The sequence below is a fragment of the Lepidochelys kempii genome, chromosome 2 (genome assembly GCF_965140285.1).
Source record: "Lepidochelys kempii isolate rLepKem1 chromosome 2, rLepKem1.hap1, whole genome shotgun sequence".
NCBI lineage: Eukaryota > Metazoa > Chordata > Testudines > Cheloniidae > Lepidochelys > Lepidochelys kempii.
Genome location: NC_136381.1, coordinates 254,585,016 through 254,602,479, shown reverse-complemented (window position 1 = coordinate 254,602,479; position 17,464 = coordinate 254,585,016). Strand labels below are relative to the sequence as shown.

At 42.1% G+C, this 17,464-nt stretch overlaps 1 protein-coding gene and 1 long non-coding RNA gene across 8 annotated transcripts in view; one reads left to right on the top strand and one right to left on the bottom strand.

Annotated features, from left to right (window-relative positions):
- XRCC2 (X-ray repair cross complementing 2) overlaps positions 1-17,464 on the bottom strand; it is a 33,177-nt gene that overhangs the window by 6,698 nt on the left and 9,015 nt on the right. For 5 of the 7 annotated variants that reach the window (XR_013635446.1, XR_013635445.1, XR_013635444.1 and 2 more), the window contains exon 3: positions 2,902-3,479. Coding sequence is in view for 3 of the 7 variants with exons in the window: in XM_078851856.1 (XP_078707982.1) it covers positions 2,902-3,479 (578 nt within the window). In the remaining 4 variants the exon portion in view is untranslated. Of the gene's footprint in view, positions 1-1,007; positions 3,480-17,464 lie in introns of those variants that run through there. The other 2 variants (XM_073334616.2, XM_078851855.1) reach the window with 1 other exon arrangement.
- Positions 1-17,464, top strand: part of LOC140907807 (uncharacterized) — a 111,226-nt gene that overhangs the window by 86,010 nt on the left and 7,752 nt on the right. The gene's annotated exons all lie outside the window — the stretch shown is intronic.

Here is a 17,464-nt window from a genome sequence, read left to right as displayed (position 1 = left end):
CCAAAAACTAAAATGTGTAAAACCCAGACTACACCAAGACAGTGCCAAATAAAAGGCTAAACAGCCGAAAGCAAACAGATTACGTGATGGAGAATTCTTACTGTTAGCCACGTGCTGGGGCACTCAGAGGAGCTAACATCACCCTAGAAACTAGCAGTGCCACTATTGGAGGCATTTTTTCCTGAGCTTGGATAAAGGTTCAGATGGAAATTTGGCTTGGAGTCAGGAGGGCATCCCAACCAGGCTGGGAGTTTGGCATTCAGCCAAGAGGGTATGCTCCAACTCACTGGAGAAATGGAAAGACAGCATGTGGGAGAAATCACATTGCTTTGCAAGCTTCAGATAAAGAAGGGTGGAATTCCAGACTGTCCAATGTAAAGGAAGGGTGATTCCTGGGATGTCCAATTCATCTGTATTAGCACACTAAAACAGCTTCAGTTTAGACTTCTTGAGCAAGATATGATCAGAATGAATTTCACAGCCCTAACCTATCATAGAAACACACATTTCAGAGTTGATACAGGAACCTATCATGACTCAGAGATTCAGGTTTTTTTAGGGTTTAAATGGATACGGAGATGAAGCACGGTAGAAAAGCTGTCTGCTTTCCATGTGAGAAGTGTTCTGATAGGACTGTTCCAAAGGAACCTGAATTCAGAAGCACAACTTCTTGGAAGGAGTGGAGCACTAGCGTCTGTCAGGCCAGTGCATACAGAAGTGGTTACAGTCTCCTCAAACACATTCATAAGGAGGAAGTGAATTTACTGGATTGCCTGTTTAGTGTTTCTGAATAAATATGGAAGGAGCAAGCTCAAGTTTGTTTCTTCAGTTATTTCCATAATTTTATAGGACATATTTGAGTTTTCATATATATACTATATTGTTTGTTTCTCCTGCATACATGATGTTCATTTTACTAAGAAGTGTTTCTGGATTCCTTATCCTCTCCCTATATTTCTTGTTTCTTACCATGGTAACAGTGCATATAAATCCTTTTGTTCATCCACTCCTCATTATGTTGACTTTGATCTGCCTTTCAAATCACAATTTTAAAATACGTAAGTTGTGTCAGGGTGCCTCCGTTCCCCCTTAAACAGATACAAACATAAGATGGTGGTGGTGGTAGTACATCACATTCACCATTGTAAATCAGTCTTTAGTGTCTGTGAAAGGAACCAAAATTAACAGCTGTTGAAGCTAAAGCATTCTCTATCCACCATAAGGGGCAGGAGCTGTGCAAGCTTTCCTCATCATCAATCTTCCATTCTCTATCCACTTCCTCTTTAGGAGTGAAAATGCGTCGGTCTCTATTGAGAATTCTGAGCTTCTGAGACTAGTAATTGCAATACCTTAGTACTAGGAACTATACTTGGATGAAAATTCATTTCACAGAGGTGAAACAGTTGTAAAAGGGTAGTAACATTTAAAAATACCTCTAAAAGATTATGCAATAAGGAACTTATTGTATGATTGCTAAACTAACTGATGCACACTGCTCTGAACATAAAGCGCACCAAGAAACATATGCTGTTTAGCCAGGAGTCTTCTCCTCTGCCTTTTTCAAATCATATGATTTACACTTGTGTGTCTCTCTTTATTAAAATACAGTGTGCAGGAGATAGCATGGTACAAAGAATGCTCAAATACCGGAGGATATGATATAAAACCTAGATCAAAAGAAAATAAATTGTAGAGGAGCTTTTTGAGAATACATTTTAGCATTATGATGGTCCATGCAATCCCATGGCTTTGTAGAGCCGATACACCTAAAGGGAGACATAGGGTAGTGGACTGATGATCATCTGAAACTAAGAGATCCCTAAGTTAGGTATTTACACAATTGGGTGAGCATTTCTGTGGCTAGACTGATTTTCCAAAGAGTGGCTGGCATAATAATAAATAAGGATCTAAAACTAGTAACACAAACCACGTTGATTGGGAGGAGGAGAGCTAGAAATTGTATTTAAAAAAATTATGTTTCTAGCCCTTTTCCTTTCAAATGTTAACTACTTGCTAGGTCTGTCACTAACTTACAGGGGCCTCAGGCTACCTCCTAGGATCAGTCAGCTATGGCCCTGTGTCCCTCAACTTTGGGAGGGCTGCAGATGCTTGAAGACTGCTGGCAGAACAGTGACAGCCAGAATCCCTATTCCCCCAAGCATGTGACACAAATGGGCAGTGCTGGCTAGGACCACCATGACCAACACTACATACCCTTCCCTGGAGGAGATTAATCCCACCCCTTAGGTGCAACTGTGCCTGCTAACACAGGATGTATGCCCAGTGGGAATGCTAATGGGAATGAATTAAGGATGTATGCTAATGGCAATGAATTAAGACCAATATTTAAAAAGAGCTAACATTTGCCTAAACACAATCACTAGCATAAGTCACTGGAAGACGGTTACGACACAGAGCTGAGGTCAGTGCATTCGGTTGTATACCCTCTGTTACATTACATAAGTATATTAGGAGTTAAAGATGCCCTATACTTCTAGTCTTCTTGATTTAATCTCTTTATGCATCAACCACATACAAGAAGTTTCAACATTCTCTTCTATTTTAAGCTGACCTTCTGCAGAAATTCAAAGCTTTAAACTCCTCTGCCCTTTACTGAGTTTAAGACGTTTAAAGGTGGGTGACAAAATTCATTAATAATATGAGATAATAAAATAGGTTAGAAGAATTTTTTTAAAAAATACTTAAAGTAAAGCTAATTAGACTGTGATGTGAAGATTTACTAGTTTTAGAGACAGACTGAAGTTAAAATTGAACTCCACATTCTGCAACACTGAATGAACATTTTATGACATGGGTTTTTTTGGTGTGACAAGAAACAATTGAAAACGCTTTGCTACTGCTAAAATTACATTGCTTAGAGAAAAATATTCTGTGGGTTACCATTTGTTGCCATGATTTACATAGATAAGGCCTATACTCTACATCAGCTTCACAGTGAAGTTTTAAAGGAATGGAGCTTTCTGTGGAGTTTGAAGATTTCTGCATAATCGTTTGTGTTGTTGCAAACAGGGCCAAATGATGCTCTCTTACTAGCTTCTCAAGAAATTCAGCACATCTCTTCAGATTCATCTCCTGAATGTTAAAGCTCTCACCTCCATTGCTTCTATCTATCCAATAAAAAGCTGATATACTATCTAAAATCACAATGCAGAGAGAAGGGTGAGTGCAAAACTTGTTTTCTAGAGAGTAAAGAGTGAGAAGCAACTGAGTGCTGCTATTGCAGTTAACAAGGAAAAGCCTTCCAAGGCACTGTTTGATCATTTCTTCTGTGCTTTGGGACAATCTGTGTTCAAGAATGGTAACTAGGCGAAGCATGTCAAAATGGTAGTCTGTATCAATGAACATGACTTCTACTTCCAGTCCTCCTCCCGATTTTGGAAGGACACAGCGGGCTATCAGGTGATAAAGCATTTCTGTTTTTCCTGTTCCTTCTGGACCATGGAATTCAACGACATCTCCTGAGAATTAAAAAAGAAAACAAAATTAAAAAAAAAACCAAGCACATGAGATAGTTTGTAAGCAATACCTGCTCCATTTTTAAGGTTTACTGACCTGATTTTTCAGAGTCACAGAGCACGCACAATTCATTTACTTAACTGGGAGCACACTGACAGCTGCAAGCGCTCATTGCTTCTGAAAAATCAGGCCAGAAGAGTATTTTGAGCCCCCTTAATCTACATCTACTAGTTCAAGGGTTCTCAAACTGGGGGATCATGAGACTATTACATGGGGATCATGAGCTATTAACCTCCATTCCAAACCCTGCTTTGCCTCCAGCATTTATAATGGTGTTAAATATATAAAACCGTGTTTTTAATTTATAAGGAGGGGGATTCCGCATTCAGAGGCTTGCTTTGTGAAAGGGGTCACCAGTAAAAAAGTTTGAGAACCACTGTACTAGTTAGTTAAACCAGATTGCTACACCCTTATCAGAACTCCTGAGAAGAAGCCAATTCTTCCTTTTGGCCTGAGGAGCTCCGTGGCTTCTTGTTGTTTTGACAAGTAGAACAAATGTAGAACACTCCCTTCTCCCATTCCTATCCCAGTCAGGCCCTTGAAAGAAGCAAGGAACATACATCACAGATTCAACTGATGATGCATGTCAATGGTATTCAGTACAAAAACATAAAATAAAGAGATCTCCTAAAAGAAATTAAAAAGAACCACCAAGTTTTGACTTTTCACCAAATCCCCAACAGTATATTTGCATTATTTAGCCTAATTTTGATGTCTAATTAAACCCTGCAAAATACAATTCTTCATGCTGCTGTATCAGTATGTACTGCAATGATTACTACAATGGTTAATGCAATATTTGATAAAATAGAAACTAAAATCACATTTCACATGAAAAATCCATTTTGTGGCTAATAGTTTAACAACTATATGCTACTGATGACTGCACATGAACAAGTAATTTCCTTTTTTTATTCCCCCTCCTATACCCAAACACACAATTAAGTTTCACCTGCTGTTAATTAAGGCTTGTCTATACAAAGGAGTTTAGTCTACACTAACTCAAGTTGGTCTGGTCCGAAAATGCCTTCATACATGACACAATTCCTTAGAGTGCACTAACTCTGCATTTATCACAAACTCTGGAGTCCTCTTTCAAAGTGTATTAAGTTTGATGCAAATTAGTGTGATCTATTGTTCATGTGGATGCAATGATGCTGCACGCTACTTTGGCAGTCCTCCAACTGCTATCCCACACTGCTCTGCAGCGCCCATTACTGACCTGTCTCTTCACCTGTGTGCTCTCCACTGCTATGGGGTGAAGTTGACCAGTTTAAACACTGGCACAGTGCCAGGATCAGCCCATTTGCTCCTGGATTCCAGTATTATCGGCATTGCAGCAATATTACTCCCACAGGCTTTACAACCTGCCTCAAGCATCTGCTTTGAGCTGTGCTGAGACCCTAGATCTCCCTGCCATCTGGGGAGCAGAACTGGCGCAATAAGCTCTTGAGGCCAGCCTCCACAATAAAGATATGTCTGTGGACACTGCTAGTCAGGTGTCCACAGGTCACAACTGGGACACTGAGCAGTTCCAGATAAAGATAAAACAGCTCAAGGAAACTTACTTTAAAACCAGGATGCCAAGAAGCAGTCCAGCCATGAAAATATAACCTGTCTATTTTTTAAGGAATTGGACAAGATATTATGTGATTACACCACTACTGAACCCAAGGAGGCTGCAGATCCCTTCTCCCCCAAGGATAAGCAGCAAGAGTCATTGGATGAGGGACATGAGGAGCGCAGTGAAGAGCTATCCACAGAAGCCAGGATTTCTTTGAGACTCCAGACCATGAGAGCAGCTATGTAGAAAATGAGCCTGATTCCCAGTCAAAAACCCAGCCTGGGACTCAGAGGAGGCCGATCCTATGGAGGGACCCTCAGCACATAAGTCCAGTGCAGCTACTGGACAATACAGGGTACTGGGAACACGTTCATAATTTCCCTGCTGTACCCTCATTGCAGTGCTCCCAGATGCCATTTATTTCCCTATCATACTGCTGGACATACTTCTGTTCCAGGTGCCCCATACTGCAGCCATCTTTGTAACATGTGAGCTGCGAGCCTTTCTGAGTCTCCAGCTCCTCCCTCACCCAGCCATACTGTCCCTTTTCCAAAATGGCAAGTGGACCAGCCAAGCAATCAGCTTCTGTCTTGATGGTCTGCCCTTTGCCCCTTTGAATAAGGCCATTCTTTACACATGCCTCAGTGTATCATCATCCAGAGTCAGGACAGCCTAATGGGAATGCAGAGGGGATTACTGTCCCGTTTGCCTTCAGATGTCCCCTGCTTACTCCTCCAACACTGCATAAGCACCTCCAAAGCACAGCCCAACTACAAACACAGCCCAACTGCAAACACAGCCATAATTCCCAATCCCCCACAGCCTTCAGGACACAACTACAAACCCAAACAGTATACACTGCACACACAAAAATTCCAAACTAGCCCCCATGCACACACCACTTACCATCTCTGAAGTCCGCCCAAGACTGGGAAGAATCTTAGGGAGGGGAAATGAGAAATAGATGCTGGCAGATCTCACTGCAGACTCTCCGCAAAAACTTAAAACCAATGGCAAGCTCTAAGTTTCATTTGAGGTCAGAGAGAGAAGACGACAGGGAGCTATCCAGAGAAAGCTGTGAAGTGGCTAGAGACAGTTTTGCTATGGCAAAAGACACTGTAGAGAAAGACAATGAGGAGTCCGGTGGCACCTTAAAGACTAACAGATTTATTTGGGCATAAAAAACCCACTTCTTCAGATGCATGGAATGAAAATTACAGATGCAGGCATTATTATACTGACACATGAAGAAAAGGGAGTTACCTTTCAAGTGGAGAACCAGTGCTGACAGGGCCAATTCAATCAGGGTGGATGTGGTCCACTTCCAATAATTGATGAGGTGGTGTCAATACCAAGAGAGGAGAAGTTGCTTTTGTAGTGAGCCAATCACTCCCAGTCCCTATTCAAGCCCAAGAAAATTTGCAAATGAATTTTAGTTCTGCAATTTCTCTTTGAAGTCTGTTTTTGAAGTTTTTTTGTTGAAGTATGGCTACTTTTAAATCTGTTACAGAATGTCCAGGGAGATTGAAGTGTTCTCCTACTGGCTTTTAAATGTTACCATTCTTGATGTCTGACTTGTGTCCATTTATTCTTTTACATAGAGACTGTTCGGTTTGGCCAACGAACATGGCAGAGGGGCACTGCTGGCACATGATGGCATATATCACATGAGTAGATGTGCAGGTGAATGAGTCCCTGATGGTGTGGCTGATGTGGATGGATCCTCTGATGGTGTCGCTGGAGTAGATATGGGGACAGAGTAGGCAACGGGGTTTGTTACAGGGATTGGTTCCTGGGTTAGTGTTTCTGTGGTGTGGTGTGTAGTTGCTGGTGAGTATTTGCCTCAGATTGGGGGGGCTGTCTGTAAGCAAGGACTGGCGTGCCTCCCAAGGTCTGTGAGAGTGAGGGATTGTTTTTCAGGATAGATTGTTGATCATTGATGATGTGCTGGAGAGGTTTTACCTGGGGGCTGTACGTAATGGCCAGTGGTGTTGTTATTTTCCTTATTGGGCCTGTACTGTAGTAAGTGACTTCTGGGTACCCATCCTGCTCTGTCAATCTGTTTCCTCACTCCCTCAGGTGGGTATTGTAGTTTTAAGAATGCTTGATAAAGATCTTGTAGGTGTTTGTCTGAGGGATTAGAGCAAATTCGGTTGTATCCTAGGGCTTGGCCGTAGACAATGGATTGTGGGATGTGTCCTGGATGGAAGCTGAAGGCATGTAGGCAAGTATAGCGGTCAGTAGGTTTCCAGTATAGGGTGGTGTTTATGTGACCATCACTTATTTGCATTGTAGTGTCCAGGAAGTAGCTCTCTTGTGTGGACTGGTCCAGGCTGAGGTTGACGGTGAGGTGGAAATTGTTGAAATTCAGGTGGAATTCTTCAAGGGCCTCCTTCCTGTGGGTCCATATGATGAAGATGTCATCAATGTAGTGCAAGTAGAGTAGGGGCGCTAGGGAACGAGAGCTGAGGAAGAGTTGTTCTAAGTCAGCCATAAAAATGCTGGCATACTGTGGGGCCACGTGGGTACCCTTAGCAGTGCCGCTGACTTGAAGGTATAAGTTGTCCCTACATCTGAAATGGTTCTGGGTGAGGACAAAGTCACAAAGCTCAGCCACCAGGTGTGCCGTGGCCTCCAAGGCAACTCCTGGAGGGTAATACAGAAGCAGAATGCTCTGCTGCAGTGCGTGCTGCTAGTGGACACACAAACAATCTAGCGCCCTCAACCAGGACCCAGCCATGTTTTGCAGCCATTGGACAATACCAGGTACTGGGAACACCATCATAAATTCCCTGCTGTACCCCCACTGCCATGCTCCCAGATGCCATTTATTTCCCTATCCCAAGCTCATGGCAGCAAGAACAATTACACCTGGGAGCCCAGCTCTTTCGAGCCATCTAACAGCCCCAAACCTTTGAGCCCTGACACTCGACATCAGAAGGGAGTAGAACAAGAAGAGGCAGAGGCAGGATGTTTACTCACCTATGAATTGGAGCCTCTCTGCTCCCACATGTTATTGTGTGCTGCCCTCCAATGCACTGCCTCATTTTAAAGTTGTGTTTCATTGTTGTTCTAATTAAAGGTTTATTTCTGGTTGTAACATACTGAACTTTAGTTTAATTAAAAAAGGATATTCAGAAAGAGTCTGCAATGAATGGTTCACAGAAAAACCGTACATTTTGCATAAGTATAAAGATACAGATGTAAGACAAAATAAGGAGTGGCATGATGTTCCACTTCTATCACCCATAAAAGACACTGAAGTCCTAATAAACCATTCCTCCCCACTCCCCAGAGTAACAGCTAGATTACATCTGCACAAATTCAGGCTTGAGACTCAAAGGAAGAGCAATAGGCATCCCTGACAGTATTGCCCAGGCTGTTTCCATTTTCTAGTCGACGCCTTGCTGGATGCTCAAACTGCTAAACAAGTCTCCACACCTCAGCCTCCCACCCATCGTTAAGCCTTTCTCCCTTACTCTCACAAATTCTGTGCAAAATACTACATGCAGCTATAATTTTAGGCAAGGTTTTTTCTGAGGCTTCCAACTTATTCCACAAACAGCACCACCTTCCTTATAGACAGCCAAATGCACACTCCTCTGTCATTCTGCAACTTCTGAGGCTATAGTTAAGCAGTTCATTCCTTTTGTCCAAGTGGTCTGTGAACAGCTTCACTAGCCAGGGAAGCAGAGGATAAGCTGGGTCTCCCAGGATAACCAAACCAACCTCCACTCCATTATTTTCCTCTGTGATCTTGGGGGCAACGTCTCCTTTATTCATTAAGGTCAACGGAGCTGAGTTCTAAAAGATTCAAGCATTGTGGACCCTTCCAGACCATTCCACATTTCTGTTATGAACCTGCCATGGTGGTCAATTAGGCCTTGGAGCACCATGGAGAAATACTCCTTTCTGTTTGTAAACTCAGAGCCCTGGTGCGTGGGGGCAAACATTACAAATATGGGTCCCATCAACTGGCACAATATAGTTTGGGAACCCCATGTATGCATAAGAACATAAGAATGGCCATGCTGGATCAGACCAATGGTATCCTGTATTCCAACAGTGGCCAATGCCAGGTGCTTCGCAACGAATGAACAGAACAGGCAATCATTGAGTGACCCATTCCCCATCGTGCGAAGCCATCAATAATCTCCTGAGCATTACCAAGCTTTATAACCTGGTGCAACAGTACCTGACCTTATGCATGGCACCACACACCTGCATGACAGGGAGACTGACTGTTGGGGCCACTATGCTGAATTCATTGGCTATGGACTGGTAACGTTAAGGGTGGCCAGCTTCCTGATAGCACCAGTGACCCACCTCTCAAATGATCTGTGTTACCACATGTTGGTACACTGCCACTGCAGCTCCAGCGCTAGTTCAGCACAGATCTGAAAGAAGGTTACCTTTCCCATTCTGAAAGTCTTTTGCCACTGCTGGTCACCCCAGGTCTGCAGAATGATCCTTTCTTGCCAATCAACACTGGATTCCCAAGTCTAGAAACGATGCTGTACCATGTGAAGCTGCTCCAGAAAGAGCTGATTTCTTGCAGTTGATTGTTGTCATCTTCCTCATCCTCCATCTTCTGCTAACACTGCTGTTGCTACTGGAGGAGCTGCTACTGCCGCCACATCATCTGCTCAGTGGTGCAGTCGGTGAAGTCCAAAGCCAAAGCCTCCCAGCTCCAACAGCTCAAAAAAAGCCCAAACAGCCTCTGCATATTTGGGGTTGCCACCAAACCTGCAAGATGCATTGCTGGTGCATGCTGACCAACAGACTACAATTTAAAATGATGCTAGCTTGCCCAGACAGAGAGGAAGCATGGGGTGGAGACAGCAGAATCATGGGATACTCTGAATTTCTCCCCAGGTCCTAATATTCCACTGGCTTCCTTTATTCATCACACAATGTGCAGTGAGAAAAATCCCAGAATGCACATAGGTCAGCAACAAAGCAAAGGACCATGGGATACCATCCTAGAATGCCACATGCTTAGTATGCACCAAACCCCAGCCATGTATACGTAATGATGCAAACTGAAAAAAGGCACAGCTATCCTGAGTGCATGCTATTAGTATGGCGTACTAGTTGGTGTGCAAACTGAGTGCAAAGTAACCCTCCCCCCATATAGACAAGGACTTAGTGTTAAAGAAATTGCTATTGATGAAAGACTGGCAACTGGACGACACTGACTGGCAGCACTTCTGTCATTACAGGTGGATAGGGCTTGAAGAGGAGGCTGCTACATAAAAGACTAAGACTGTACTGCTATTTCTGATAACTATACAAAGAAAAAATAAAAATGGAGATAACACAGTGAAGAAAAAACATGTTAGATGTCACTGTCATGTTTAGACATGTCTATTTTTGTAGCATCGACAGGCTTGTAGTGTTTCAGGTATGGAATGTGCTTGTTCCCCTTCACTAGCTAGCGACGTGTACCTGTGACTGACAACGGGAATGTCAGCTGATTACCATGCCTCAGTGCAGGGGACTGGACTAGATAAGTTAACAAGGTCCCTTCCAGTCCTACATTTCTATGATTTATTACATATTTTCTCAGACAGTGCTTGCAATATGAAACTGCATCTTTTGGGAAGATGGAATTGCAGACTGCATGGGAGCTAGGAAGCTACTCTTCTGCCATCTGAGGTGGGGATTTTTCTTTTTGCGGGCAGATGCAACCTACTTGGAAAATTCTGCTTCATCCACAATTGAAATAATTAAAAACACACTACTGAATGCAAGGAAGTGTTAAAAAGACAAACTAGTAAGTATAACCCATTGCTAGGGAGGTGTTTCTTTTGTCAGATACACATACAGGACACCTAAAAATTCAGTCTTACATCAGAGGAAGATAAAAGTTAACTTATTTATTAATTGCTCTCTTTTTCATTTTAGAAAGCTACTATTCTCTCTTTATGGTGTATGCTAATTCCATGTAGGGCTTCACACATTATGGTAAAAGCATGTGCAGTAAGGTGGACATTTAACTGCTCTACTCTGGCAGAATTAGAATTGCACAATTGTAACTGCAGTAAGCTTTGCATTTCCATGACCTAGGCAAGTGTAAATGGGGTAAGAGCTTTCCAGAGGAAGGCAAGAGCAGAGAATTAATTGCAGCTTTGTTCCAATATGTTCGTGCCTGTCTGAGTTAATAGGGTTTTTCAAGTCATTACTCAACTTTTATAGGCTATTATTGTTCACAAGTATACAGACTATAATGGAGAAGTTGGGACAAGGGAAGAAGCAGTGAATTGAGACTCTTGCTTCACATACCGGAAGTGTTAGAGGTAATTTACACATGATGTGACAGTTCTATCCACTTCAGCCGTACATGGAAACTCTCTCTCCATAATACATAAATATGTGAAATTCAGCAGACTCTTTTCAAACTGGAGTTCTATTTTCTTCAATTTTTGATGTTTCCAAAATTATACGGAGGGGTCTGGGCAGCAGTCAGGGTTTATTTGTTTGCGCTGAATACCCCTTGCTAGACTAAGGGCAAGGACTATTCAGTATATTAAATAATTCCTTACTTTCCCCTCCTATTCAAAGTTTGCAATATTTAACACTGCTACTTTCAGGCATCTGTTATTCTGTTGTGTCATATATACTGTGCTGAAGACATGATAACTATCTCAGAACGCTGTTACAATATGAACCCGGCACAAAGAAGTCCTTTCAAATATGCTGGGTGGTGTCATTTCCTCCAGCTCCTTCTCTAAGCCTTTGAAATATTTTAGAACAAATTTGTCTTCTCCTGAAAAGTGCTTTCCAAAATATATGTTCGGTCCTGCCATTGGCTTCTGCACAAGACTTCCATTGCCTTCAATGGCAATTTTGAATGTCGCTCTGTTACTGGATTTGTCAATTAAATATTAAGAGTTGTTTCATCCATCTCTGAAGTGAAATATAGCTTGTTCAAAAAGCATACAATAATGCTACACAATGGTTTAGTTGAGGTAGGGGATAGCATTGTTTCACTGTTCTCAATGGTGAGTTTAAGAAAATTACAAGTTATTCTATGAAGTAAATATTTGGTTTTGTCAGTTTAAAAGATGTTTTCCTCTGGGTTTTTATGTGTGCTTTCATATAAAGTTACCTTCTGTAAAGCCCTGCTCTGGGGGAAGAGTTCTCACCAAGCATTGGGGACCATTGTGATCTGATAAATGCTTCCAAAAAGTTTAATTACGTAAAAATGGTAAGTTACATGAAAATCTATTCTAAAAGTTTCTCCAAGGGTTTATTCATTTTAATCTAAGGACAAGACACCTTATTTAAACTCTCTCTGAAGTTTGTTGGATACAGTTAGGTATGACTTATGTCTGAATTGGACTTTGAAGTTAACATCCATTCTCTCAAAAGAAGTACACTTTGGACTGTAAAAAAAACTTGAAGGAGCAGGGAACTTCTGGGCCTTTGTGATTATCAAAGAGGCTGCCCGCAATAAGAACCACTATGTAATGAGAGCCCTTTATAGCAAAATTTTTAAATTTAGATTTTCACAAAGTTAGTGACTGAGCTGCTACGGTAAGATAAGAGGAGGAAGTTCACCCTTGCGGATCAGAGCAGGCAAACCATGACACAACAGAGGAAGGAGAACCGGCTGACAACTGAACTTACAAAAAATCTTTGACAAAGTCTCTCACAAGAGGCTGTTAAGGAAACAAAGTAATAAATATTAATACTCCCTAATACCACCTGTTATATTTTTGTCAGTAGATCTCAAAGTGCCGTAAAAGAGGGGAAATAACTATGGGATAAGAAGTACTGTACTGTCATAGACTAAGATACAGATCAGGAATAAATGGCCAGTTTAATATGGAAGGAGGTTAACAGAAGGTTTCCATATTACGACTGGGGATGCCTAATATTTACTAATAGTCGCAAAATACATGAACAGCAACATGAAAAAATGTGCTGATGGCATGGCAAAGTTTCCAGATGACACAAAATTTATTAGATTAATCAAGACTAGAGATTAAGGCCCTATCAGAGCTAGGTGAATGAGCAGCCTGGTGTCAGATGAAATTCAGTATTGTTGAATTCAAGTCGATGCATACTGTAAAGAATACCCTGGACTATTCACAAGTACAAATTGGTTCTAATTAGCTGTAATCATACAGAAAAAGATCTGGGTGTCACTGTGAACAGGTCAACAAAAATGTTTGTTCAAACTGCAATAGACCTAGAAAAAGCAAACCTATACAGGATGAAGCCACACTGAAGCCACTACAGTTACGTCTACACAGCACTGCAAGCCTACAGTTAGTGAGACTCGAGTCAGCTGACTCATGTCAGGGAACTCTGGGCGTGAGCATCTACACTGCGTTTTAAACCTAGGCTAAGGATTTTTGGGCCCCTGCTTGAACCTAGAACTCTGGCATCCACACTGCAGTGCACAGAGCTGAATCAAAGTAACCCTATATCAGAGTTTCTATCGGCCCCCCACCCAGTGTCGACACTTCAGCCCTACAAACGTGTTGTACTATGTGAAAACTCTACTGACCATCCTGCTTCCTAACTGTAATGGTGCTATTGATGGGACTCAGGTGCCCATACGGAGCATGAGTCCATAAACTGCATAATTAGCTGCTTTGGTGGGTGTCTCAGTAGAATGGCTGCAGTTTGAGAAGGCTTTATAGCAAGCTACCGACTCACCTGAGAATTGGGCTCTCCACCTCTAGGCTGAGTCACAGTGGCAGGAAAATGCCCATGTGCACAGGTTCTGAGGATTATTAGGACATCAGTCTCCAGGCTTGTCAAACTATTCAAGTCTTAATTTTTAAAATGGGATGTTCAATGAAGGTGTTTTTGTTTGGTTGTCTTTATATTTATTTTTGTCCGTTTGTTTTGAAGTTTGACATAAAATGTGGGTTTCAGAGGAAACCCCCCCCCTTCCCTCAGCCTCATTCCTGCCTCCACTGCACCCTGGAAGACAGGGATAAGGGATTCCCGGAAGGCTATGGGGAAGTTTTTGGGCTGGTTCTCACTCACCGCCCTCACAGTTCATGCTGCCCGGGTGCCTCTGCACACACAGATCTAGGGAGGGCAGGGGGCCCGGGAGCAAGGACCAGAGACCGGGGTGGGACCAAGAGGCTGCCCTGCAAGGAAGGGGAGCAGCAGAGCTGGGGGAGGGATGACTCCCAATATCCCGGTGGCCAGGAGTTACCTCCTGCCTGTCAGCTTTGCTCCCTGTTCTAGGCAAGCTCCGCACAGCAGCAAGGAGGAGCTGGAACAGGAAGACAGTAATGGTGCTTTCGGCCACTGCACTGGCTGCCTGCAGCACTCCTCTCTGCTGCTCTGGGATACATCCAGAGGACTTCTGGGACCTGCAGGGTCCTGGGACCCTAGGTCCAAGCCCTAGGGTAGCACAATTGGTGTGTGCATGCAAAGGGAGTTAGGCTTGAGCCCAGGCTCAAACCCGGGCTTACACTGCTGTGTAGACATACCCTCAAATGCTATTATATAAATAGATGGGATGTCCTCACATAAAATACTGTGCTTAGTTCTAGCCATCCTATCTCAGAAAGCACACGGTAGAAATGATGTCTTAAGTTTTACTAATTAGCAAATGCTGGTAGAACTATTCCATTGCACTGCAGCCCAGTTTAGACAATTCTAGTCAGGTTATTATCACACTTACCGCTAGTGGTGGTGATGTGTATTATACTATAGGTAAGGCTACAAGTCTTTCACGGAGGTCACGGATTCCATGACTTTCCAGGATCTCCATGACTTCTGCATTGGCCAGTGCAGCTGACCCCAGGGCCAGCTGCATCAGCCACTGCTCAGACGGCCTGGGGCCAGCAGTTTGTCCCATGGGGCTGCCCCAGAGCAGTGACGCTCCGGGCTGCCCCCTGCCCGGAGCATCAGCGATGGGGCCCTAGACTGTCCCCTGCCCGGAGCAGCAGTGACAGGGCCCCGGGCTGTCCCCCCCAGAGCAGCGTCAGCGTCCGTTGGAGCACTCCCGCCCCCCAACCCAGCACCTAAGATTTAGTTAGGGATATTTATAGTACAAGCCATGGACAGGTCAGGGGCTGTGACTTTTTGTTTCTTGCCCGTGACTTGTCCATGACTTTTACTAAAAATACTCGTGACTCAATTGTAGCCTTAACTGTTGCAGGCTTAGGCTGTTACAGCTTTCACACTATCAGATGCTTTGTGACAATGATAGGTTAGTCATTTAGGAAATTGGGCAGAGGATGTCACTATTCTTTACTTTTTGCAAGTGAGGGTAGGGGGAGGAAATGTTTACTTCAAATTAATTTTGGGTGTCATATTAGAGCTGAAAATCGGAGCTGTACATTTACACCCACACCTAAGTTTGATATTCAAAGGTGGTAAGGAGAAACTTGATTGGCAGTAGTGGAAGATTATTTTTAAAGCTCATGCCATTTCTACTACTTAGGAATACAGTAAAATATTATGTAATGTGCTGATGTATCCTTAAAGGCACAATTCCCTCATGATTAGGAACAGTGGCTGGAATATCATTACAGCTCCAAATGTTCGTTGCTTCTATTTTACAATGCTCTGACTATACATTATGAATATTTGGTTGCCTATAATGGAATCATGTATAATTTATTTAAACATGACAGTACATATTGTTCTGTTTCATATACAATGAAAACAGGAAAAAGCATAGCTAATTTAATAAAATGCTAAAAATAAATAAATTTTTCTGCGAAGATGCTTATGAAATAATTCACTTATAAGGCATGGTAACATGGCCAAGACAACTTACAAAAATGAAACTAATTAAAGTGAGAGGACTAATATAAAATTAGATTTTCATCAGGGGTTTAAACCAGCATAGCTAGAAATAAAGATCAAAACAACAAGTATATGGGCTCAGGTAAGTAAAAATGACTTGCAGGACTCTTTTAAATGAACTTGTAATATTAAGGGTTTGCATAACAAAATTAATTGAGGTCAAAATCTGTACTAGTTTACATCCTGTGCAACTCCACTTCTGTGAAGGTCATATTTGGCCCTACCTACAAATTTAAGATTGGTATTATTTTGGTTCGCATCCAGAGAAAAGAAAAGGGCATCAAGAAATAGTCCCAGCTAAATCTCCATTTGGGACTTTGCACTCAAGAAGTAAAGAAGAGACTGAAAAGTCATTGGGTTTTTTTGTGTTTGTTTTAAAAAGAAATAAGTTATCCTTTCTGCAAACCCTACAGAGCATTATTTAGAGTACTTATCAATTTCACTAGTTGGGTTTTATTACTATTATGGAGTAAAAAAGCAGTCCTGAGCAGAGAAACTTCACTAATGTGAATTAGCCTTATTGTGAAAGTGTCCAAACGTCTCTGAACCAAATGGTATCACCTGTATGAGAGTTTGCTGGTGCAGGAAGCTGGAACAGGCACCCAAAAAAGCAGCTGTTACAGTGAATCTGTTTAATGCTTTCACACTGGAAATGATAACTGCAAAATTAAATTCTTGGACTCAGTTTAATATTTGTTTCATCTTTCAACAAAAATAAATGTTGAGAAGATGGATATTACATACACTGATACAGTACAAGTCCATATACTGATAAAGTACAAACAGGAATTGCAAAAACCATTGGATACATTTTAATTTAGGTTATGAATTCATACACTGAATACTGATGTAGGTGAGGGGGAGCCACGCATACATAGAGAAAATCTGTGCCCTCCCTACCCTCAAGCCACCTCAAAGAAGGACCTTTTGAAATACAGTTGGTTCAAAAGCTTTCCATGAATTCTTTCATTCAATTTTAAGCTGCCGTATTTCCCCAATTATGATCCAGCCACTCCATTTCTGATATCCCTAAAATAAACATGCAATATGGCTGCAACAACTGCTGTAAGATCATACTGGGTTTATGCTTTCTTTCATGCTACCCACTATCATGGAACAGTCTTCCTGAGCTGATACTCAAGGCCATTACCCTCTTCCTCATTCAAATTCCTCCTGTTGATCTCCCAGTTCTTCCGCAAAGCCTAAAAGAAATTAGTCTTCTAAATCATCTACTTATTTTTTCATCTTTAAAAACAACAAAAATCTTTTTTAATCATGTTGTGCTCTACCCTTCATATGGTCTTACTGATGTTGCCTTGTTCTCCCAACTAGCCACCACCTTTGTTCCATTGAGTTTGAAAGTACCTTGGGGGCATGGATCACATATTTTTAGACACGTAGTCTAAATGCTATAAATACACAAATGCTCCACACTTAATCTCTTTTTAGACTGTACACACTTTCTTTTTCTCAGTCATCATGATTCTTTTTATTGCCATTCTGTTATTTGTTCTAATTCTTCCTATACTTATAGTAATTTGGAGGAATCAGAAGTGTACACAATGAGTCAGATGC